This window comes from Oncorhynchus kisutch, linkage group LG11 (assembly GCF_002021735.2).
Source record: "Oncorhynchus kisutch isolate 150728-3 linkage group LG11, Okis_V2, whole genome shotgun sequence".
NCBI lineage: Eukaryota > Metazoa > Chordata > Actinopteri > Salmoniformes > Salmonidae > Oncorhynchus > Oncorhynchus kisutch.
Window position 1 is genome coordinate 52,932,698 of NC_034184.2, and position 25,440 is coordinate 52,958,137.

At 43.9% G+C, this 25,440-nt stretch overlaps 1 protein-coding gene across 1 annotated transcript in view; it reads right to left on the reverse strand.

Moving 5' to 3' along the window:
• zeb1b (zinc finger E-box binding homeobox 1b) overlaps window positions 1–25,440 on the reverse strand; it is an 89,199-nt gene that overhangs the window by 17,290 nt on the left and 46,469 nt on the right. Inside the window, exon 2 of the mRNA XM_020494872.2 lies at window positions 10,402–10,557. Coding sequence (XP_020350461.1) covers window positions 10,402–10,557 — 156 coding nt within the window. The remainder of the gene's footprint in view (window positions 1–10,401; window positions 10,558–25,440) is intronic.

Sequence of the window (25,440 nt, forward strand, 5' to 3'; positions counted from 1 at the left end):
AGGAACACATTCTCTTTGACAGGAAGTGAGAGTGTATGATTATAAAACACCTAACGGCATTGTTTACCTCCCTAAAGAGAGACAACTTTTATTTACTGAGCAGATGTATCAGTCTAGGGGAATTTAATTCTCCTGTTAGTTTCTTAAGTGTCAAGGTTTTTCCGAGCGTGTAAAGGGCTGTGATAGTGAGACCCAGCTGTGTGTTGCTGTGTCAGAGGGGAGCTTGTACGCTCCGTGACTCAACCAGGCAGGCCCAGTAAATTCCAACAGCCCTCCTACTTAACAGGGCCCATCCCTTGGCTGGCTCTCTCCTAGCTCTCTCCTGTGCACTATAACAGCGATGAGACAAGGTGAGAAATGGACGGTTCCACTACACGGAACACACATCCCTACGCCAACGACACGGTACACACACAGACACAGTTACTGGTTACCATGGTTATTAAACACATTCAGCCGAACCTCCTCCATCCCGCCGCCTCACAGCAAAAAAGGAGAGGGAGGAGAAGGAGCGCGAATGAAAGTGAGTGTGAAAAAAATCCAGTGGCCAACACAGTGTATGTAAGAAAGAAAGCAAGAGATACAGAGGGAGAGAAAAAGAGATGTAATCACCAGGTGCTGGGAAAGTCTGACTGCAGGATTATATCCATCCTCAATATAGGATGGAGGGGGAGAAACAGATGAGTGCCTCCCAACCCTCACATTAAGCCACAGCGTTACTTCCCATGGCCTCAATGGATCCCTCACTCTCTCAACCATTCAGAAATGTCTTCAGTTTTTCACCGTTGAGCTAGACTTGTAAGATTGAATTTTTCTTGCAGTTCAATGTTCTTTTAATAACATTAAGCAGCTAAATAACAACCTATTTCAAACAGTCACACATGTTGCTGTTTTCTGTATCTACAGTCCACTACCCTGGCCTGAAGTTACCTGATCCCTGCCTCACTCAGGGTCTCAGAATGATGTAACAGCCTACATCTCCAACACACACACCAACCCGGGAGACTGAATGTAGAGTGTGTGTGTGAGATAGGGTTGCTCTGGCGGTCGGCACTGAGGTGTTACAGGTCTCTGGTTGTTACGGTTACGGCCCCATTCACCGTCTCTCTCAAGACCTCTGCTACAGTAAATAAGAGCTGAAGGCCACAAGGGTCAAAGTCAGGCAGTCTATGAAAAGTCAGTTTATCAGCATGTTTCAACATGGCCAAACATGACACATGGACGTGAACTCACTGAAGCATGAGTGGAAAACTTGGACAGGTTCTGGAGTTATCTGACTAGACTCTAAAGAAGATTTTTTTTTTTTTAATGTTGTAATTGTCTGTGGCAGGGCTTGCAAACTATTACAGACTACAAAGGGAAACCCAGCCACGAGCTTCCCAATGACGCGAGCCTACCAGACGAGCTAAAAGGCTTTTATGCTCACTTTGAGGCAAGCAACACTGAAGCATGCATGAGAGCACCAGCTGTTACGGATGACTGTGTGATCACGCTCTCCATAGCAAGACCTTTAAACAGGTCAACATTCACAAGGCCCCGGGGCCAGACAGATTACCAGGACGTGTACTCAGAGCATGCGCGGACCAACTGGCACGTGTCTTCACTGACATTTTCAACCTCTCCCTGACCGAGTCATTATTACCTACATGTTTCAAAAAATATATATATATTTTTTTTACCTTTCTTTAACTAGGCAAGTCAGTTAAGAACAAATTCTTATTTTCAATGACGGCCTAGGAACAGTGGCTGTAATACTGTAAATGTAATACATGTGAACATAGTGGACAACTGTTTTTTGACGTGAACATTTCAGCTCAACATGTGAAAACAGCTATTTCACATGTTTTTGTTGGTTTAGGTATGTAAGTGGCATGGCGTTGAAAAGCAAGTGATACACTGTTCAAGATAAAATATTGTAAACATCTTTAATCAATATGATTACATTTGACATGATCACTTAGACCTGATATTTTAATATGACCCCACCTAGGATTTGAACTCCACATCTCTGAATTTGTGGTAGACTGAACTTTCTATTGTGCCACAAAGTCTGTAAAATGTTTAGAAGCGGCGAAGGCTGCTGAGGGGAGGACGGTGCAAATGGAATGGCATCAAACACATGTCAACCATGTGTTTGATGTATTTGATACCATTCCACTAATTCCACTCCAGCCATTACCACAAACCCGTCCTCCCCAATTAAGGTGCCACCAACCTCCTGTGCTCAGAAGTCCCCTACAGATTCACTACCTATAATACATATCTGCACTTAGCAAAGAGTGCCATCTGCACTTCTATTTTAGTTATGACTATTCTTTCATCATTGATTTCATTTACTTATTTCCAGCAATTTGAGTTTTTGTGTGTGTATAGTTGTCTAATGTTGGTGGGGGATATGATTCTGTTTCAATGTTACTCCTGAATCAATATGATAAATATACTATTTTTTATTTTTCACAAATCTGAGATTTACTTTGAAGTCCAAAGTGTAGGAATCCAAGTAAAATGTGTTATTGATATGGCGTCGTAGCAGGAAGATCAGAATACCGTGAACCAAAAGGTTTTGAGTTCAAATCCCAGGTGAGGACATGTTGAATAATAATTGCTGTATAAATAAACACACAATGTAATTGTGTGTGTCAAATATATCAGTTGAAATGTCACGACTTCCGCCGAGGTTGGCTCTCCTGCCCGTTCAGGCGGTGCTCGGCGGTCGTCGTCACCGTCCTACTAGCCACTACCGATCCCTTTTCGTGTATCTGTTGGTTTTGTCTGATTGGTTTCACCTGTGTGTTGTTTAGTTGTTTAGTTAATTAGTGTCTGTATATAATGTAGGTTGTCCCACCCTTGTTTTGTGCGGGATTGTTTATTTTGTCATTCATTTTTTAGAGAGAGTGTTATTGTGTTTCTTATTCTCCGGTTAGTCTGTTATCCTGTGTTGGATAATTTCACCCTGTGTGTGTTTGGGTTGACCGTGTTTGTTTTGTTCACCGCAGAATAAACTCTATATCGCATTCTGCTCTCTGCGCCTGATTCCACCCACCTTGATTAGACGTGACATGAAAACACTGACTGCGTGACGTTCCGGGGACATCCTAACGACTCATTTATATTTGCAGGGCTTCACCTGTGTAATCTCATGTGAAAAATATCCACATGTGAAGTGTTCCAAAACACATGGTTTCATGGGAAATATTTTGTTATGGTAAGAGGCTTGATAGAGAGTTCATAAAGTGACTGATCACACATGGCCATCAGAGGAGGCTGTTAAGAGGAGCTATAGGACAACGGGCTCATTTTAATGTCTAGACTGAAATGGTACCAAACACATCCAACACATGGAAACAACGTGTTTGACTCTGTTCCAATGATTCCCTTCCAGCCATGACAATGAGTCCAGTCCTCCTATAACTCCTCCCACCAGCCTCTAATGGCCATATTCACAATTCCTGGAACCTAGCTAAGCATTTGCATTGGTTTAGTCTCGCATTGCCACTCTTCCAAGTCTCATTCCTTCAGCAAATGTTTTATTTATTTTACCTTTATTGAACTAGACAAGTCAGTTAAGAATAAATTCTTATTTTCAATGACAGCCTAGGAACAGCGGGTTAACTGCCTTGTTCAGGGGCAGAACGACAGATTTGTACCTTGTCAGCTCGGGGATTTGAACTTGCAACCTTCCGGTTACTAGTTCAACGCTCTAACCACTAGGCTACCCTGCCACCCCAAAGACCTTAGCCCCTGTGCCCAACAAAGCGAAGGAAACCTGCCTAAAAGACTACTGCCCTGTAGCGCTTACATCAACACCATCATCCTGGAAACCCTAGACTCATTCCAATTCGCATACTGCCCCAACAGATCCACAGATGACCCAATCTCAATCGCACACCACACTGCCCTTTCCCACCTGGACAAAAGGAACACTGAGGATACTTTTCATTGACTACAGCTCAGCATTCAACACCATAGTGCCCACAAAGCTCATCAAGAAGCTAAGGACCCTGGGACAAAACACCTCCCTCTGCAACTGGTAGGCAACAACAAATCTGCCATGCTGATCGTCAACACTGGGGCTCAGGGGTGTGTGCTTAAATCAAATCAAATGTATTTATATAGCCCTTCGTACATCAGCTGATATCTCAAAGTGCTGTACAGAAACCCAGCCTAAAACCCCAAACCGCAAGCAATGCAGGTGTAGAAGCACGGTGGCTAGGAAAAACTCCCTAGAAAGGCCAAAACCTAGGAAGAAACCTAGAGAGGAACCAGGCTATGTGGGGTGGCCAGTCCTCTTCTGGCTGTGCCGGGTGGAGATTATAACAGAACATGGCCAAGATGTTCAAATGTTCATAAATGACCAGCATGGTCGTATAATAATAAGGTAGAACAGTTGAAACTGGAGCAGCAGCACGGTCAGATGGACTGGGGACCGCAAGGAGTCATCATGTCAGGTAGTCCTGGGGCATGGTCCTAGGGCTCAGGTCCTCCGAGAGAGAGAAAAAAAGAGAGATTTAGAGAGAGCATATGTGGGGTGGCCAGTCCTCTTCTGGCTGTGCCGGGTGGAGATTATAACAGAACATGGCCAAGATGTTCAAATGTTCATAAATGATCAGCATGTTTGAATAATACTAAGGCAGAACAGTTGAAACTGGAGCAGCAGCACGGCCAGGTGGACTGGGGACTGCAAGGAGTCATCATGTCAGGTAATCCTGGGGCATGGTCCTAGGGCTCAGGTCCTCCTCCGAGAGAAGGAGAGAATTAGAGAACGCACACTTAGATTCACACAGGACACCGAATAGGACAGGAGAAGTACTCCAGATATAACAAACTGACCCTAGCCCCCCGACACAAACTACTGCAGCATAAATACTGGAGGCTGAGACAGGAGGGGTCAGGAGACACTGTGGACCCATCCGAGGACACCCCCGGACAGGGCCAAACAGTCCCCTCCTGTACTCCCTTTTCACCCACGACTGCGTGGCCAAGCACGATTCCAACACCATCAAGTTTGCTGACGACACAACGATGAGACAGCCTATAGGGAGGAGGTTAGAGACCTGGCAGTGTGGTGCCAGGACAACAACCTCTCCCTCAATGTGAGCTTCCTGCCATCCAGGACCTATATACTAGGTGTGTCAGAGGAATGGCCCAACAATTTGTTTTTACACTGCCGCTACTCGCTGTTTATTATCTATGCATAGTCACTTTACCTACATGTACAAATTACCTCGGCTAACCTGTACCCCCGCACATTGACTCCGTACCGGTACCCCCTGTATATAGCCTCGCTATTGTTATTTTATTGTGTTACTTTTTATTTTGTACTTTAGTTTATTTAATAAATATTTTCTTAACTCTATTTCTTGAACTGCATTGTTGGTTAAGGGCTTGTAAAGTAAGCATTTAACGGTAAGGTCTGCACCTGTTGTATTCGGCACGTGACAAATAAAATTTGATTTGAGTCTGTATTAAAACATCCCCACCGTGGGGGAATTCTCATGTTGCTTATGAGTGCATTTCACACTGCTTTTGGATTATATTTGGATTGTAAGGCTCGTATGAATCTTCTGCCTACTCCTGCTTAATATAATGTTTGTGTCATCGTTGCAACTCCAACCAGTATAAATGCCCTTTGGCTAACTAACTAGCATACTAGCTAACAACTACTGCATCCAAAATAGGTATTTTGCAAAAATACCAACAAAATATGATCTTAGCGACTGTTCAAGCAATAATCAAATCAACATTGTAAGCATATGAGAACCCCAAAAAGCGTATGAGAACCTTAACCGTATGTGTAGAAGTAATAACTATTTACATCTATGCTATGCTGTATGAGTGCAGATCGGGAACGGCAGCTGTTTTCCCCCATGGTGGCCATGTTCAGGGACTACTTGTTTATTACGTGAATAGCGACCTTGAACCTTGATATAAAAATCCTCTTTCCTTGTTGTGCTTAAATAAAGAGTTCAATTCCAGCTTACGCTAGAAGGCCAGAATCATCAGAACACCCACACACTATCTCTGTAACCTGATACAGAGGGGTCCCATGAGCCTAACTATACAAGACGACCACATCAGCATTTCCTGTCCTGGGTGAGCTGGACTAACCTTTGACCCCTACTTCCTGTGGCCGTGCATCCTGCCCCTACTAGGTGTCTTCTATCGGGGAAGGAGAGGGGGAGCCAGCATGTCTCTGAGATAAGCAGTGAGTGATAGACCCAGTCTGTTAAAATAATCTTGAAACAACAGGATGCAAGCCAGTGGGATCTGGGATGAATGTGAGGTTTATCTTATCTATGCTCGGGATGATTTACTTAACTTGAGTTCAGTATTATCAGAGAGTCAGTCCCTGAGTATCCACCACACAACTTTCCCAGTGCTCTCTCTCTCTGTCGGTTTCCCTTTCCTTTCCTGTTCTTCCATAGTGTCTTAACTTACTGACTGAGAGTATCATGACTTAAGCCCTACAGGAATTTATTATGTGCTCCCCAATGCCCATGACTCCTGCTGTAGCTATTATCCTGAGTTAGGGCATTCGAATGTTTTATTGAGACTCATCTTCAGGGGAAACGCATGGCCCATTGCAGACAAACTATTATGTGAACAGCAGTGACCAGACAGAAGGAATTTACTCAAACAAAATCATCATACTGTGTATCGACCATATGACGTGAGCACATGCCATGCCTAATAACACGCTAATCTTACAGCGTGGAAAGAACTCTGTATATTTCCATAAGGCAGGTCAGTTAAACCTGCGTTTCATGAGATCATTGTATTAGTTCCCTCCACTGACTATATATTAGTGGCTACCTCCTAGTATTAAACCACACATTCTCCTTTCCTCTCCTCCCTACCCGTTCACTCTGAACTGAACAGAGAATACTGTCATTAATGAATCAGTAATGGAACAAATCCCACCTCAATACATTTTTTTCACCTCTCCTTGGTACATAGAATCATCCGGCCTCTTCATTGAGGTGGTGGGTAAAGGCAATGCTTTACTCCAAGGGCTGTGGCAGTACTACAGTGGATATTCATTTAGAACTAAATGAGTAATGACAGTGAGCAGGGGGCCAGTGATACCATATGATCAGGGGGAATGATTCAGGAAGAGAGGGGACTGCAGCAGAGTGAAAACCACGTCAAGGCTTTAATTTGAGCGAGCGCCACAAGCAGCCAGGGTAAGGGAAAGATGAGTGGGTGGCTGCAGCTTTCAATGGTTACGCCGACCTGGAGTACCGACAACTGTTTTCCAGAGAAAAGCAATGGGGACGGAGAGAGAGAGAGGGAGAAGGAGGATGAGTGTGGAGGTGTGTTTGTTTTAAAAGGAAAAGGGCTGAGACTTGCGTTATGTTTCATCGGTTTATTCCCACAGAGCTGGCGTTTATTAGAGAGAGAGAGAAAAAGAGAGAGCGAGAGGGACGAGGAGAGAGAGGAGGACGAGCAGGGAAAGAGAGAGAGAGAGAATTAGGAGGGAGAAAGGAGGAAGGGAGAAGGAATGTGCCTGATCGGGCATGGATCTGGCCAGCAGCCAGCTTTCTAAAGCCTCGGAAATTTAAGTAGAACTCATGCTTTTGAAGTGTTTAATGTTCTCAGAGACCAATGGCATTCCTCCCCAACGTCCCCTTTAAGAGGGACGATGCAGATAGACAGGGGTGGATATGGCATAATAGTGATATCAATGACAGCAGGATCTGTCTGCAGAGTAGGCTACAGTTATGTCAGTCAGGTGTGAGACAGCTGTTGAGAGCTTGAAACTGTCTGCATCACAGGCAGTCCACAAAAATAAATGCTCAACTCTGTTCTGTATTGGCAGCTATGCTGATTACCAAACTCATCTATCTAACCATGAAGAACATTCTGTCCTCTAAGTCTGTTTACATGCATAGTCACCATGATCTAAACACAACTCTGTCACATCACACTGTGTCAAATAACCTGTCCCTTCCATGTCATCCACTAGCTAACATACTTAGTAAATGTCACCCACTGCACATACCATAGCTAAGAAACTGGGCAAACTGAACCAGCTCCATACAATATAATCAACGATCCAAATCAAACAGCCCTGCAAATGACCTGTTACATTGCATGTACAATGCATTCAGAAAGTATTCATTTCGTTACAGCCTTACTCTAAAATTGATTAAATAAAAAAATGTCCTCAATCTACACACAATATCCCATTATGAACAATGCGAAAACGGGTCTTTAGAAATTGTATTGAAACATTTTTAGAAATGTATTGAAAAAAGTATTCAGACCTTTTGCTATGAGACTCAAAATTGAGCTCAGTTTCCATTGATCACCATTGAGATGTATCCACAGCTTGATTGGAGTCCATCTGTGGTAAATTCAAATGATTGGACATGATTTGGAAAGGCACACACCTGTCTATATAAGGTCCCACAGTTGACAGTGCATGTGAGAGCAAAAACCAAGCCATGAGGTTGAAGGATTTGTCCGTAGAGCTCCGAGACAGGATTGTGGCGAGGCACAGATCTGGGGAAAGGTACCAAAACATTTCTGCAGCATTGAAGGTCCCCAAGAACACAAATGGAACACGTTTGGAACCACCAAGACTCTTCCTAGAGGTGGCTACCTGGCCAAGCTGAACAATAGGGGGAGAAGGGCCCTGGTCAGGGAGGTGACCAACTACCCAATGGTTACTTTGACAGAGCTCCAGAGTTCCTCTGTGGAGATGGTTGTCCTTCTGGAAGGTTCTCCCATCTCTGCAGCACTTCGCCAATCAGGCGTTTATGGTTGAGTGGCCAGACGGAAGCCACTTCTCAGTAAAAGGCACATGACAGCCCGCTTGGAGTTTGCCAAAAGGCACCTAAAGGACTCTCAGACCATGAGAAACAAGATTCTCTGGTCTGATGAAACCAAGATTAAACTCTTTGTGCTGAATGCCAAGTGTCATGTCTTGAGGAAACATGGCACCAACCCTACGATGAAGCATCGTGGTGGCAGCATCATGCCTTGGGGATGTTTTTCAGTGGCAGAGACTGGGAGACTAGTCAGGATCGAGGGAAAGATGAACAAGCAAAGTACAGAGAGATCCTTGATGTAAACCAGCTCCAGAGCGCTCAGGACCTCAGACTGGGGCAAAGGTTCACCTTCCAACAGGACAACAACCCTAAGCACACAGCCAAGTCAATGCAGGAATGGCTTCGGGACAAGTCTCTGAAAGTCCTTGAGGGGCTCGGACTTGAACCCGAAAACTGAAAATAGCTGTGCAGCAACGATCCCCATCCAACATGACAGAGCTTGAGAGGATCTGCAGAGAAAAATGGAAGAAACTCCCAAAATACAGGTGTACAGGTAGCGTCATACCCAAAAAGACTTGAGGCTGTAATCACTGCCAAAGGTTCTTCAACAAAGTATTGAGTAAAGGGTTTGAATACTTATGTAAATGTCATATTTCAGTTTTGTTTTCTTTATACATTTGCAAAAATGTTTTTGCTTTGGCATTATGAGGTATTGTGTGTAGATTGATGAGGGGGAAACACGATTTCATCCATTTTAGAATAAGGCTGTCATTTTTTGGGGAAAAAGTCTAGGGGTCTAAATACTTTCTTGGAGACCAAACAATTCATTCCCATTCAAAATCCTATTTTCCCAAACCTAACCTTTAAGCGAACCCTAACCTTAACCTTAACCCGAACCCCAAACCCTAACACTAATTGTAACCCTAACCCTAAACCTACTGTAACCCCTAAGCCTAAAATAGCCTTTTACCTTGTGATGTCCCTACTTCTGAACTTCTGGTCCCCATAAGGACAATAAAAACAAAAACACACACACATATATACACACCACGAGCTAATTCTCTATGCGAGATTGCCTTGGTACAGCTGTTGAAATGTTAACATCCTTTAATAACACCTCACATTGTTGTGTTTTGGGGCGTGACGTCAGACTCGTCCCGCGGTGATGTCAATTTCACGTGTGTGTGTGTATATGTAGGTTTGTGCGTGTGTATATACTGTTTGTGTGAGTATGTGTGTAAGGTAAGCTTAGTTCAGTCACAGTGCGGTACAGCACTCCAATGCCCACTGGCAACATAAAGCTCTCACCATGGCAGGTCTATTTTGGAATGCTGAAGGTCTCTACCCTGGTGGCATTGTCCTGTTTAAATACGAGGATTCCTGTCTTAGAATTAACCCTGCAGCCTGTAGTAGGTAGAGCCCAGTCAAGGTACTAGGTATTCTTTACTGACATCACCTTTACTGAATTCAGTACAAGGAAAAAAATCTGTAAATCGGTACATCAGTAAACGCTCAGCAAAAAGCACACAGAGAAACAGACACGGAGAGAGGGAGACGGAGATCTGTGTGCGTGCGTGTCCCAGCGTGTGTGTGTGTGTATGTGTGTGTGTGTGTGTGAGACCATCACCTTCATCCCAGCGGTCTCCGTTGTGATCTTCACTGGGTACGTTGCTGTCACAGTCAGCCCCGTCGGCCAGACTCCCGTCCTCCTCCACGATGTGCAGCTTGTCCTCATCATCTGAATCTGAGCCTGGGGCCTTCACTACATTACTGTAGTTGGTTACTGCGGGCAGAGAGAGAGGAGAGGGCTTGGTCATTTCACTGTCTATCAACCGTTAATATGATAGAAATGAGACGTGATTTAAGACAATGAAGATGGAAGGTGCTGTATTGGATGAGAGAATGGTCCCCAGTAGGGATGCAAATTTTGGTCAGTTTTGCTGCCAACTAACTGACCATCATTAACCGGTCAACAAACGGTTACATTTTTTCCAAACAGTATAATGACGTGGCCAACAGAAAAAACTATCAGAAATCTTCATATAATGATGAGATGCTTATGTTTCTGCCTTAACAATGGGAGTCGTCTGAAGGCAGGAAACAAGCTTAGGCCCAAAATAAGCCCATAGAAACGCATTGGACATATTTTGGACATATTTTGGACATATTTTGGCGAGAGTGAAACCTCTTACTTCGCCTCTTCCTCTCTGATACACACAGTACATGCATACACGGACCGGACATTTTTCATGAAGAGCTTAATGGAAACATGCAACAATAGCAAGCCTACCGTCTTACAGGCAAAAGGCTATAGTCTATTATTGAACATTGCAACTCCTGTAATGAAGCAGCTAATGAAATGTTCTTTTTTTCAAACATTTGCCAAAATGCAGTTTGCGGGAAGCACAGTTCTAAACAGAGCTCCTAATGCCGGCAGTTCCAAATGTGACAGAGATGAAAATCTATAAACCATAAGCATGACCGGTGGTCAAATGTATTTTCAGGCAGCTAACCGATTAACGGTTAGCCATTAACATCCTTTGTCTCCAGTATTGGAATATAGTCAATTATGCCTGCAGATTAGCCAAATCTAGACCGAAAATATGCAAACAAATCAATTGCAAGCTAAAGCCAAAGCACGTCATTACTAACAACCAAGGATCAGAGCACTCCTGAATGGTATCTTCTCGACACAGAACGGCTTTTCTCAAACCACCTCTCTAAATTCCGTATTTTTCTCCTGGAGGTGCCCATAGCCAGCGACCTCCATTCCATTTCAGCGTTAGTTTACACAGTGGAATGGGAGTTAAGGGAAATGGCCTAAAGTCTAATTATCTGTGGTATGCTAAGGTATGTGCTAGCCTAGCCTAGCATAGCACACTGGCATACTATTATACAGCAGGAGAACAGAGCGCTCTGTGAAATGGTTATGTACGGCTTATGAATATGATATGTATGGGTTATAAATATGAAATGACGTGTTCAGACCCATAAGCGGATGGACAGTAAAGGGAAATATTCATATATTGAGACTCATGTGATTACTAATAGCCAATGGCTGGCAGAGTGAGATGTGTAAGGGTCTCTTTCTCTCTCTCTGTGTGTGTGTGTGTGTGTGTGTGCTACAGAGTTAGAGCACTAAGAGAGCCTCAGTCTACAGAAGTGATTATTAGAGACATACATAACACTGATGCTCTACAGCAGGTGGGTGTGGTTGTTTGCGAGTGCGCTAGTTGTGCGCGGGTCAGCTGTTTGTTCACCCGCCCGCAATTGCTAATAATCTATCAGCAACTACCTGACTATATGTGATAAAGTGAAAATCTGAGGCCCGCACCTGACCCTAACCCGCTAATATAGAAAATGCTCTATAGGCTACAGTCAATTTAAATTTTTTGGGACAGGAAAGGCAGTTTTTTTGGTTGTTGCCTGATTTAGATATGTTTCTGCTTATAATTTCCAACATTTAGATAGGCTATTTGTTAGTCAACTTGTCTATAATTAGATACATGCAGTTTCTCATCTGACATAAAATGTTGCCCTAGAAGACTAAATAAACCCTTGCTCACCAGAATGTAATAAATCGATAGAATTGAATGCTTCAATCTAGTTGACAGCGGTAAAGGTATCTCTGTCATCTCTGCTTCTTACACAGAGAAAAGGTGTTAAGGGACCGGGAATAAAATGCAATAACAAAACAAACAAAAAAAGTTACGTGCAAAAAAAGTTACGTGCAACAAGGAAATAGAAAGTTGTGAAAACAAACCAACATGTTTCTGATTTTAGTTCGGCTTGGATGCATATTTTAAGTGGTTAAAATAATATCAGCTTTTATGATGCTGATATTGATGATGAAACCGTGGATGGATGGCGGCATTTGCGCAAAACTGAAAGTGCGAACCACCACATTTAACTATGAAAAGAAGTCTGGAAATATGGCTGAATATAAACAGTGCAGTTATTACCTCCTCAAGGCAATCAAACAAGCAAAATGCCGGTACAGGGACAAAGTAGAGTTGCAATTTAACGGCTCAAATGTGAGACTTATGTCTACAGGAAATCACAGACTACAAAAAGAAAACCAGCCACGTTATGGACACCGACGTCACACTTCCAGACAAACTAAACACCTTCTTTGCCCGCTTTGAGGATAATACAGTGCCACCGTCGCGGCCCACTACAAGGACAGTGCCCCCCCCCCCCTCCCTTCTCCTCCGTGGCTGACGTGAGTAAAACATGTTAACCCTCGCAAGGCTGCTGGCCCAGACGACATCCCTAGCTGCGTCCTCAGAGCATGCACAGACCAGCTGGCTGGTGTGTTTACAGACATATTCAATCACTCCCTATCCCAGTCTGTTGTCCCCACATACTTCAAGATGGCCACCTTTGTTCCTGTACCCAAGAAGGCAAAGATAATTTAAATAAACGACTACCGCCACGTAGCACTCACTTCTGTCAACATGAAGTGCTTTGAGAGACTAGTCAAGGATCATATCACGGCCACCCTAAACCCACTTCAGTTTGCATACCGCCCCAACAGGTCCACAGACGATGCAATGCAATCGTCATCACACTGCACACTGCCCTATCCCTTCTGGACAAGAGGAATACCTATGTAAGAATGCTGTTTATTGACTACAGCTACTGGTCTCAACCCCGCCCTGTGCAATTGGGTCCTGGACTTTCTGAAGGGCCGCCCCCAGGTGGTGAAGGTAGCAAGCAACATCTCTACTTCGCTGACCCTAAACACTGGGGAGAGCTCATACTCCCTGTTCACCCACGACTGCGTGGCCATGCACGCCTCCAACTCAATCATCAAGTTTGCAGACGACACAACAGTAGTGGGCTTGATTACCAACAACGACGAGAAAGCCTACAGGGAGGAGGTGAGGGCACTCTGAGTGGAGAAGGTGATACGTTTTATATTCCTCGGCGTACACATCAGAGAAACTGAAATGGTCCACCCACACAGACAGTGTGGTGAAGAAGGCACAATAGCGCCTCTTCAACCTCAGGAGGCTGAAGAAATTTGGCTTGTCACCCAAAACCCTGACAAACTTTTACAGATGCACAATCGAGAGCATCCTGTCGGGCTGTATCATAGCCTGGTACGGCAACTGCACCGCCCTCAACCACAAGGCTCTCCAGAGGGTGGTGCGGTCTGAACAACGCATCACCGGGGGCAAACTACCTGCCCTCCATGACCCCTACAGCACCCGATGTAACAGGAAGGCCAAAAAGATCATCAAGGACCCGAGCCACTGTCTGCTCACACTGCAAGCCTCCAGAAAGCGAGGTCAGTACAGGTGCATCAAAGCAGGGACTGAGACACTGACAAACAGCTTCTCTCTCAAGGCCATCAGGCTGCTAAACAGCGATCACTAACTCAGAGAGGCTGCTGCCTACATTGAGACCCAATTACTGGCCACTTTAATAATAAATGGATCACTAGTCACTTTCAACAATGCCACTTTAATAATGTTTACATATCATACATTACTCATATCATATGTATATACTGTATTTTATACAATTATTGCACCTTGCCTATGCCACTCGGCCATCGCTCATCCATATATGTACATGTACATATTCTCATTCACCCCTTTAGATTTGTATGTACTAGGAAGTTGTTAGATATTACTGCACTGTCTCAAGGAGTTAATATTAAAGGTATGTGAGAGGTTATGTCCAGATTTCAGTTTCCATTAAACCCATCTGAACAGTAGGCTACAGTCCCCTTGACGTGCCATAGGCCTATTTGAAATCCCGGTCTTGTGACTGTTGAATTTGTATAGCACCTCACAATCATCACACATAACATTCTCTTTTACCACTTCACCAAAACATTCCCAAACATTACTTTTCTGTCCCTCCTTTGGTCAAAAATCTATTTCGCTGCATTTCTCTGATTTAATTAAACTCCGACATTGTCCCTTTTGCCTCCGTGGAACAACTAACTTTTCTGCCCATTCCAAAAAGCTTTTGGTGCCCATTCCAAAAAGCTTTTGGTGCGTGTACGGTTAGGCCCTAAAGCTTAGGCTTATGCACTAATGCCAGATAGCCTAAAAGAATGAGAAAAAAAACAGGAATGATACATTTAGATTTATTAAGGTATTGTTTGTTCTTTATTCAACCGCCACACACCTGCCCTTCTTCCACACAATAGCTAATGACCCTTAATCCACCCGCACCTCAGATACAACCGCGGGACTGTGGGTTATACGTCTACATGTGCATCACTAGTGTGTGTGCTATTGAGCTTCACAGTCATGGGAGTAATCATACTTCACACTGCCTCTCATCTCTTTTCATTTCAACCTGTTTCTTCATCTCACTCACTCACTCACTCACTCACTCACTCACTCACTCACTCACTCACTCACTCACTCACTCACTCACTATCTCTTTTTCCCCAGCTCTCAGCACTGTGCCTCTCTCAGGCCAAATCAATTCTCCTCTGAGAGGCGCCCAGTCAGCAGTGGGCTCACGCTGCAGCGCCAAAACACAGATCACACACTACACAACCACCCACACACACTTTCTCCCCAGCAGCTCACCACACACAGCTCAGGAAGAGAGGGATGGAGGGAGGCCATTATATGGAGTGTGTTCCCAGGGTCAACACAGCTCTGCATCTGCAGAATTCCACAGCTACAGTATCATCAGGAGACTCATCTCTCTGTCTATCATCTCTCTGTTCTCCCTCTCTTTATCTCCCCAACCCCCACCCCCACACTCCTGTCAGGCTGAGTCAGGTGATGTATAGACCCTCTGGCTGGAGTAGTAGCCGCAGTGCTGAGTGACTCTTCAATCTGAAACAAGAGCCATACAGTCAGAGGTATAGGTGCTAAAGTCAGCAATAAAAGCACGTAGAGGAGCATCACTGAGAGTGGTTTTAGATGTGTCAGAGAAATGACAAATGGCAAGCCAGAGCCACCACAAAGTCGTTGGATGGATAGATAAAAGTGAAAGGGGTTGCTGGTAGTGAGGGGGGAAAAATCCTCCGAAATGATAAATCCTCACTAGACACAGCCGTGTTTGTTCGCGTCACCTCAGAACTGACAAGAGTAAAGGGTGGCGCTTAGCACTGACCATTAGCTGGATAGGGAGTGAATTCCTCTGGGCCACAATAGTGTGTTTCTAACAGCGGAGCAACACCTAGGGAAAACAAAGCAAGAACAGAGGTCCCTTTCCCTCCTCTCCCTCTCCTCTCCTCTCTCCGTCAGCCTGACCTGTTTAGACAGCTGTGTTCATTAGCACTAGCACGCTAACAGACACCAACACACAACAGGACTCTATTGCAACTCATCTGAGGAGAGGAGAAACCTCTACCACCCTTTAACTTAGAACACCAAAGAAATTGTTTACATTCATTTCCTCTAATCTTGGCACCCAGAACCAAATCGCCAAATACAGAACCAGTAGGAAATACACTGAGAATAACTAGTTAGGCTATACAGATGATGTAAACCTAAGCCAAAAGTCAACCACATTTTCACAGCTTATCTGGGAAGACATCCAGTTCTCTGGTCCCAATGCATACATTGGTGTTTCTCACAAACTACCTAGTGCAGGAGGTGAAGAGACCACCTAACATGGGTGTGTGAATGAAAGCCTGTTCTTTAAGAACAGAACAGAGCAGTCAGTAAAACTCTTGACTAGTCTCTAGACTGGTCTACCATTACACAACAGTCACATCCGCTCCTCTCTGGTTTAGTAGCCACCAGTCAGGTATCAGGCCAACCCTTTTAAATTGTGTGTCCCGAATAATGGCACACTATTCCCGGTGTGGTGCACTATACACCATACAGGGAATATGGACAGAGCTATATGGGCCCTGGCTAAAAGTAGTACACTGTAAAGGGGATAGGGCAAGTCTGATCAAGCCTTTCTTCCCCGAATATCCTCGGCCTGCTCTGCTTTGTTCTGTGAAGTGCATATTTAAAACCTAGCTGATGGCAGCCCTGCCCAGCCAATGCCCACACCTACTGTCACCTACTGTACCATGCGCCTTTGGGACTCAGAAACCCTGTTTTGACACATGCCAAACTGAGTCAATAAAAGCCTGTGAAACAGGAGCGGGGCGGGACAATCCACCTCATTGGCGCCTGTAACCTCCGTATACTAGGATAATTTCATAAGACTTAAAAATTCTGATCTGATGTTATGTCACAGATCTACCTTCTTAGCTCAGTGACGGACGTTCAATCGTACTTAGGACATTCTCTAGAGTGGATGTTGGGTGGGCACTGAATGGGGGTGAAACAGTTGTGGAACAACAGTTCTTATTGGAAAATACTGTGCAAGAAATGGAAACCAAGAGTAAAGGAAGTGTTTAGATGAATGCAATCTACAGCACAACACATACTGCACTATGGTGTCTGAACTATGCCTGGAATGTCCAACCAAAACACCTCCACAGTGTTTGGGCCTTAAAGAGACAGATCTGCGTGTGTGTGTGTGTGTGTGTGTGTGTGTGCGCGCTTTCTCCCTAACACACTCTCTACAAAACGAATCACTTGCACACGTTCAGGATCCTTTGCTGCAGCGTTTAGTTCGTGTGATTGGACAGGCTACATCCTGCTGGAGCAGCTTTCACACCACTTCTATATTTAACCCACTAGGCTACACTCTCCTCACGCTGAAGTATACAATTTATACACACACACACACACACACACACACACACACACACACACACACACACACACACACTGAGGTACACCACTTATTTTAGAAAGGCCACGCAGCACAGCAACTCACAGAACAGCGCTGCCAGGCAGTCAACGGACGGTGAAAACACCACAGGCATCCCCCTCTGAAGAGAACAAACCAGCGCCGTCACAGTCTGCTGCAGAGCAAGGTACTTTGCTTTCCTCACGGAACCCACAAAAATTAAACAAACCAAACTAAAACATAGCCGTGCCATTCAAAACCCAGTATGCAGACTCAAGGTGAGACGCCCTGTATTTGACTGAGGCAACAGTACTGTTATTTAAAACAAAACCATGCACTCCAGATAGGACTAGACAGGAAGGTCACCTAAACAGTTAGGGTGACAAAACATTTTTTGATTATTAAAAGGCACCTTCACCTCACTTCAAAAAGACATAGGTTTAACCAATATTAACCTTGATTTCCGACTTTCTCACGTTTGCTACAATAGCTGGGGCGGCAGGTGGCCTAGTTGTTAGAGCGTTGGACTAGTAACCGGAAGGCTGCAGGACCGAATCCCCGAGCTGTCAAGGTACAAATCTGTCGTTCTGCCCCTGAACAAGGCAGTTAACCCGCTGTTCCTAGGCTGTCATTGAAAATAAGAATTTATTCTTAACTGACTTGTCTAGTTCAATAAAGGTAAAATAAATAAAGCATTTGCTGAAGGAATGAGACTTGGAAGAGTGGCAATGCGAGACTAAACCAATGCAAATGCTTAGCTAGGTTCCAGGAATTGTGAATATGGCCATTAGAGGCTGGTGGGAGGAGTTATAGGAGGACTGGACTCATTGTCATGGCTGGAAGGGAATCATTGGAACAGAGTCAAACACGTTGTTTCCATGTGTTGGATGTGTTTGGTACCATTTCAGTCTAGACATTAAAATGAGCCCGTTGTCCTATAGCTCCTCTTACCAGCCTCCTCTGATGGCCATGTGTTATCAGTCACTTTATGAACTCTCTATTCAAGCCTCTTACCATAACAAAATATTTCCCATGAAACCATGTGGTTTTGGAACACTTCACATGTGGATATTTTTCACATGAGATTACACAGGTGAAGCCCTGCAAATATAAATGAGTCGTTGGGATGTCCCCGGAACGTCACGCAGTCAAAGTGTTTTCAACTGATATATTTGACACACACAATTACATTGTGTATGTTTATTTATACAGCAATTACTATTCAACATGTCCTCACCTGGGATTTGAACTCAAAACCTTTTGGTTCACGGTATTCTGATCTTCCTGCTACGACGCCATATCAATAACACATTTTACTTGGATTCCTACACTTTGGACTTCAAAGTAAATCTCAGATTTGTGAGGAGAAAAAAAAGTATATTTATCATATTGATTCAGGAGTAACATTGAAACAGAATCATATCCCCCACCAACATTAGACAACTATACACACACAAAAACTCAAATTGCTGAAATAAGTAAATGAAATCAATGATGAAAGAATAGTCAGATTAACTGATAACTAAAATAGAAGTGCAGATGGCACTCTTTGCTAAGTGCAGATATGTATTATAGGTAGTGAATCTGTAGGGGACTTCTGAGCACAGGAGGTTAGTGGCACCTTAATTGGGGAGGACGGGTTTGTGGTAATGGCTGGAGTGGAATTAGTGGAATGGTATCAAATTCATCAAACACATGGTTGACATGTGTTTGATGCCATTCCATTTGCACCGTCCTCCCCCAGCAGCCTTCACCGCTTCTAAACATTTTACAGACTTTGTGGCAGAATAGAAAGTTCAGTCTACCACAAATTCAGAGATGTTGAGTTCAAATCCTAGGTGGGGTCATATTAAAATATCAGGTCTAAGTGATCATGTCAAATGTAATCATATTGATTAAAGATGTTTACAATATTTTATCTTGAACAGTGTATCACTTGCTTTTCAACACCATGCCATTTTATTACATACCTAAACAAACAAAAAACATGTGAAATAGCTGTTCACATGTTGAGCTGAAATGTTCACGTCAAAAGACAGTTGTCCACTATGTTCACATGTATTACATTTACAGTTCACATGTTAACATCAACTTTTTTCATTAGGAGAATAACATGTTCACCTCACATGTTACAAACTTTCACATGTGAAAATCTAACTCAGGAATTGCATTTTCACATGTGAAAAACATTCATATGTAGAAGTCGAAAGGCATATATGAACTAACAGGTTGAAGAGCAAACAGTGCAATTATTGCTTTTTTTCTGGCTTGGCTCCCCAGTGATTTTACCCACGCATTACTGCTGCTACATGAGCCCAGAGGTTCTTAAACTTTTTGGGGCAGGGGACCCTTACTGTGTCATCAGGGACCCCCTCATAATGAGAACACAACTCGAGTGAGATAGTAAAACTCCTTGTTTGCTATTTCTATAACTTTGGCAGTGCATGACCGGACAAACTGGGCCAAAGTCTCGGGCCCTCTGAAGGAATTCTGTAATTCTACACATTTTGTCATGGGGCAGAGAGATATTCTGTTGTTGCAGATAATATCCTGCAATTCTACAATTTTTTTCATGAGGGAGAGAGAAAACGTATCAGTTTTAGAGCTTAAATTACAGTGCAACAAAAAAAAACATTTTGGGGGAATACACAAAGTAGTTGAAAAAATGTATAATTGGTGGAGTACTGTGGATAGAAATGTCCCTGTGAGCCTCCTAAGCCCATGTTGTCCAGGGTTAAGAACATATGTTGTAGATTAATAATATTACATTGAATAACACGCTCTAAACATGTTCCATGGATCCCTTGGCTAAAATGTGTTCAATCTGTTGTTAGTAATTTACTTTTCTATCTGGCCGCGGACCACTGCAGTACCTCCGCAACCCCAGTTTGGGAACCCCTGACTTAGCATATTCTCAGCCTAACATTCACCCATTCACCCACTTCACCACAGATAGGCTATGCCAGCCATCAGAGCCCCCAACTCAGCAGAGATAGCCTGAGAGCAGTCATATCCAGCATCAGTTATCCTTCCATGACTACACAACACAGAAAGAATCATACAAGTCTGAATCACTGTTCTAAGTTTAATATTAGCCCTAAAAAGGAGAAAAAAACAACACCGTTGCCATAATAGTAACACCAAGGGGGCTTCAGCAGTGAATCATTCAAATCTAAGAAGCAGCAGAGGGCTCCTCATATTCATCAAGTGAGAAGACAAAAGATTTGTCATCTTAAAATGGTGCTACTCAGCTTTAGCATAGAAGCTAACGAGTCTCCCCACAGGTTACATGCTCCTACAGTATCTCTTCAGGTAGAGTGTGTTGTGGCTGAGGGCTCTACACTGCACTACAGTGGCTTGCGAAAGTATTCACCCCCCTTGGCATTTTTCCTATTTTGTTGCCTTACATCCTGGAATTAAAATAGATTTTTTGGGGGGGGTTGTATCATTTGATTAACACAACATGCCTACCACTTTGAAGATGCAAAATATTTTATATTGTGAAACAAACAAGAAATAAGCGTGCATAACTATTCACCCCACAAAGTCAATACTTTGTAGAGCCACCTTTTGCAGAAATTACAGCTGCAAGTCTCTTGGGGTGTCTCTATAAGCTTGGCACATCTAGCCACTGGGATTTTTGCCCATTCTTCAAGGCAAAACTGCTCCAGCTCCTTCAAGTTGGATGGGTTCCGAAGGTGTAAAGCAATCTTTAAGTCATACCTCAGATTTTCAATTGGATTGAGGTCTCGGCATTGACTAGGCCTCTCCAAGACATTTAAATGTTTCCCCTTAAACCACTCGAGTGTTGCTTTAGCAGTATGCTTAGGGTCATTGTCCTGCTGGAAGATGAATATCTGTCCCAGTCTCAAATCTCTGGAAGACTGAAACGTGAGATGTTCAAAGTTTTGGATATTTTTTTATAACTCAACCCTGATCTGTACTTCTCCACAACTGTGTCCCTGACCTGTTTGAAGAGCTCATTGGTCTTCATGGTGCTGCTTGCTTAGTGGTGGTGCAGACTCTGGGGCCTTTAGGAACAGGTGTATATATACTGAGATCATGTGACACTTAGACTTCATTTAACTAATTATGTGACTTCTGAAGGTAATTGGTTGCACCAGATCTTATTTAGGAGATTCATAGCAAAGAGGGTGAATACATATGCACGCACCACTTTTCCGTTTATATAAAAAAAAACAAAAAAAAAATCCAGGTTGTAATGCAACAAAATAGGAAAAAAGCAAAGGGGGAAGAATACTTTTGCAAGGCACTGTTCATCAGGGAGGGTGGTTAATGGAGATAATTCTTCTTCCACCATTTTAATGTTTGTTAACCTAGTATGACTTCCAACTTCCTTGCCTGATTTCTCCTAGTGACCCTGTTCTAGTCATGTCCAACCAGGTCATCAGAGGGATCAGCTTTGTGCCATGATACCAACGAGTATCGCGATACTGGTATCGTCCTGGCCCTACTTTTCAATAACTCCAGGAAATTAATGGCCTCTCACTGAAGAAAGAATCCTTGTTGTTTAGGTTAGGAATACAAAAACATTACAGAACATGAGAAAACTATTTGATAAAGTGTTTAAGTTGAACCTGAAATACCTGAAGAAGACATAGCATAGGCCTAATTCTCATACAAGAAAAGCTGTAGACTATTAGTACCTGGAGATAAAAACCTTTAAACCACATAGGCCTACCCAATGAACATTAAGATGAGCCACAGCCACACATAGACAATCTTTGTCCTCAACCTAGTAGTGTTTGCCTCGCTCTCCAGAGCTCTTCTAAATAAGGCCAGGTAGACCGGTGTAAGTGACGTTAGCTGGGCTACTCCACCACTCAGAGCTCAGACACGTTCCTCAGAAATGCCCTTGCCTGCCAAGGTGTTTACACTCACACGCTACCTGTTTACGTTAGAGGTGAGACAACCCCATCCACAGCAATAACAGCGTACCTTAATAAGCTGCTCACCTCGTAAGGGAATGGAATGAGCAGTGTGTGGCTGGGTGGTGGGCAAACTCTGTGTGCATGTGTGTGTATACGTTTGTGTACTTCTAGGACAATGCAGGACAAGTGTGTGTACTGTACATCGTGCTACGCGGACTGGAGAATGTGTGCGTATGGCAGTGCGTTATGCTACACAGGCAGGGGAAAGTGTGTGTGTGCGCTGTGGCCTACATGAAGCTGTTAAAAGGCATGCCTGGTATGCAAAAACGCCTCCGTCACTATCAGAAGTAGATGGAGCACACTGTGTCACATGACCTCAACAAGGACAAGCTTCAAGGGAGTGGACAGTCATATGCATACGCAGACACACACACACACACACACACACCTATAGGCCAACCTAGTCACATAGCCCAACACTTTACATTTGAATATGAGCATTTGCAACACCCCCCCCCCCCACCACACACACACACACACAAGTCTAGCTCCGAACACTAAGCAGGTCCATACCGAGACCTGATGTTATCGTTCCATTGTTTTATCGGTTGTACTGGGTGGAGTCTGGCTGTTTTTTTATAGCCCGTCTATATAAAGCCAAGGTGGCTGTGAGTGTTCTAGCAGGGCAGTGAGATGTAGAGGAGAGGAAACATCTGGTGTAGCCTCTGGGAGGTACAGTACCTGCACCTTCGCTCCAGCAACCTCTCACTGCCTTGGTCTGCTTCACTTCTCTCACCACCTCCCTTTATTTATCTTGCTCCAGAACGCTCGTTCTCTTTTCTACCTTTCATACCTCTCCAGCTGGTACAGGTTTTGTTTCGTCAGCCAATTTGAGAGAAACCTGATGGCTCCAGTTACTAAAAAACACACCACAACAACAACACCAGCAACACAGCAATCAAAATATTGTGATAGCAATATTACTATCACACACCTGGATAAACAACTCTTCCTCTCCTGGGGGACCAGTTTAACTGTAACACCTCTAGGGCAAAAGATTTAACTGTAACACCGTACAGATCCACATACACTGAAAAAGCAGTTAAATACATAGGCCTAGCTACTTTATGCCTTCAAACCCCTCCACCCTCAGGGGTAACAGAATGTGTTGTCCAGTGTCCCTCTCCACTGTCAGATCTCACTCAGACAGACAGACAAACGCAGTGAGTGAACACCAATGTAAAAAAATAAATAATAATAATCGTGAATTTCTCTTAATTTTCCCCTTACAACTTGGTTACTTTTCTCTGACATTTTCCCCCCTAACTGAGGACAGAGGAGGTTGTCTCTGGGAGGCTAATATTAGAGCAGCTTCCTGGGGCTTTCCAGGCATGTACTGATGTGGCATTGATTGTCTGAACAAACACACACACCATTGGGCACACGGCAACACCATCACCTAGAATCAGATCAGCTGTTTCAATTGCTGCTCTGCTCTCACCACTTTGAATAGCCTAGCTAGCTACTCATCATGAAAGGACAGCAACAACAACAAAAAAGTAGTCTCCATTGTCCATCCATACACTATTTCTGTAGCCTAATAAATGGCTAAAGTGTGAAGCCTGGCCAGGCTAGCACTCAGCTGTTGCAATCTAGTAGCAGGAGACTGAACATTCCAAGCTCTATTATCCTTGCTAGTGTGACTGTAGAGGAGGTGGAGTAGGGTAGAGTACGGTAGAGTAGGGCCGTGGGTGAGGGGGTAAGGCCATTGGACATCAAGCGAGAAGTACGTAGGGCAGGTGGTGTGATACTACCGAGCCATGGGTAACAAACAGTAGAGTGCATGTGCACGCAAACACACGTCTATTGCCATTCTCTTTTACCTCAACAGCACCCTGTCAAGTCAATGTCCTCCTGCTAATGTAACACAACAGGTTCACAGGTGATGTGGTAAGAGTAGGCAGTACAGTACTAGACTACTAGAAGGCACTGTGGTTCTCTGCAATCCATGCATTCCCAATCAGCAGAGCAGTCACACACTTCACATACCTGCCAGATGTAGGAAAATCCAGTGAAAAGGCATGGACACACATAAGCATGGACACACATGCAGATGTATGCACATACACACACAGTCTTGTACTGCTAACCTTGTGGGGACACACAATTCAGTCCCATTCAAAATGCTATTTTTCCTAACCCCTAACCAAAGCCTGTACTCTTACCCTTACCCTAACCTGATTACTAACCCTAACCTTAACCCAAAAAACCAAACCCTAAATCTAATCCAAGCTCCTAACCCTAAAACTAAACTCCCTAGAAATAGTATTTGCTTCCCAGCTGGTCAAATTTTTGTTTGTTTACAGTTCTTATGGGGACGACACACACAAACACACAAACATAGACAGACACACACACACACAAGGCAATAACAGTTTATTTCCTCAGAGTTTACACACACACACACACACACACACACACACACACACGGCAATAACAGTTTATTTCCTCAGAGTTTACACACACACACCCCACTGTCATTTTCTTAATATATAAAATCACTTCCATATCACAGAACCGAGCCCCCCTACCACCCTCGCATGTATCCCCCTCTCTCTTCTTTACCCTGTGGATCTGGCTACAGGTGGAGAATAAAGAGGGGATGGAGAGATTTTTTTTAAATGACAAGAGGGAAGGGGGGAGGAGGCAGCTATGCGACAGTGGCGGGAGGAGGGAGAATCCACCAAGAAACTGCTAATGACTTGCAAAGACAAAGCTGGCCTGTCAGATACAATGCTCATCTGTTCCTGGAACTGCCCGAGGGAGGCAGTGTCACAAACGGTCAGAGTCTGTGACTCCCTGCCAAGCAGAGCAGGGAGGGAGGGACTATAATATACTATGACATCTGAAATGTCTCTATTCTTTTGAAACTTTAGTAAGTGTAATGTTTACTGTTCATTCTGATTATTTACTTCACTTTTGTTTGATCTATTTCACTCGCTTTGGCTATGTAAACATGTTTCCCACACCAATAAAGCAGAGAGAGAGAGAGAGAGGCAGAGAGAGAGAGAGAGAGAGAGAGAGAGAGAGGCAGAGAG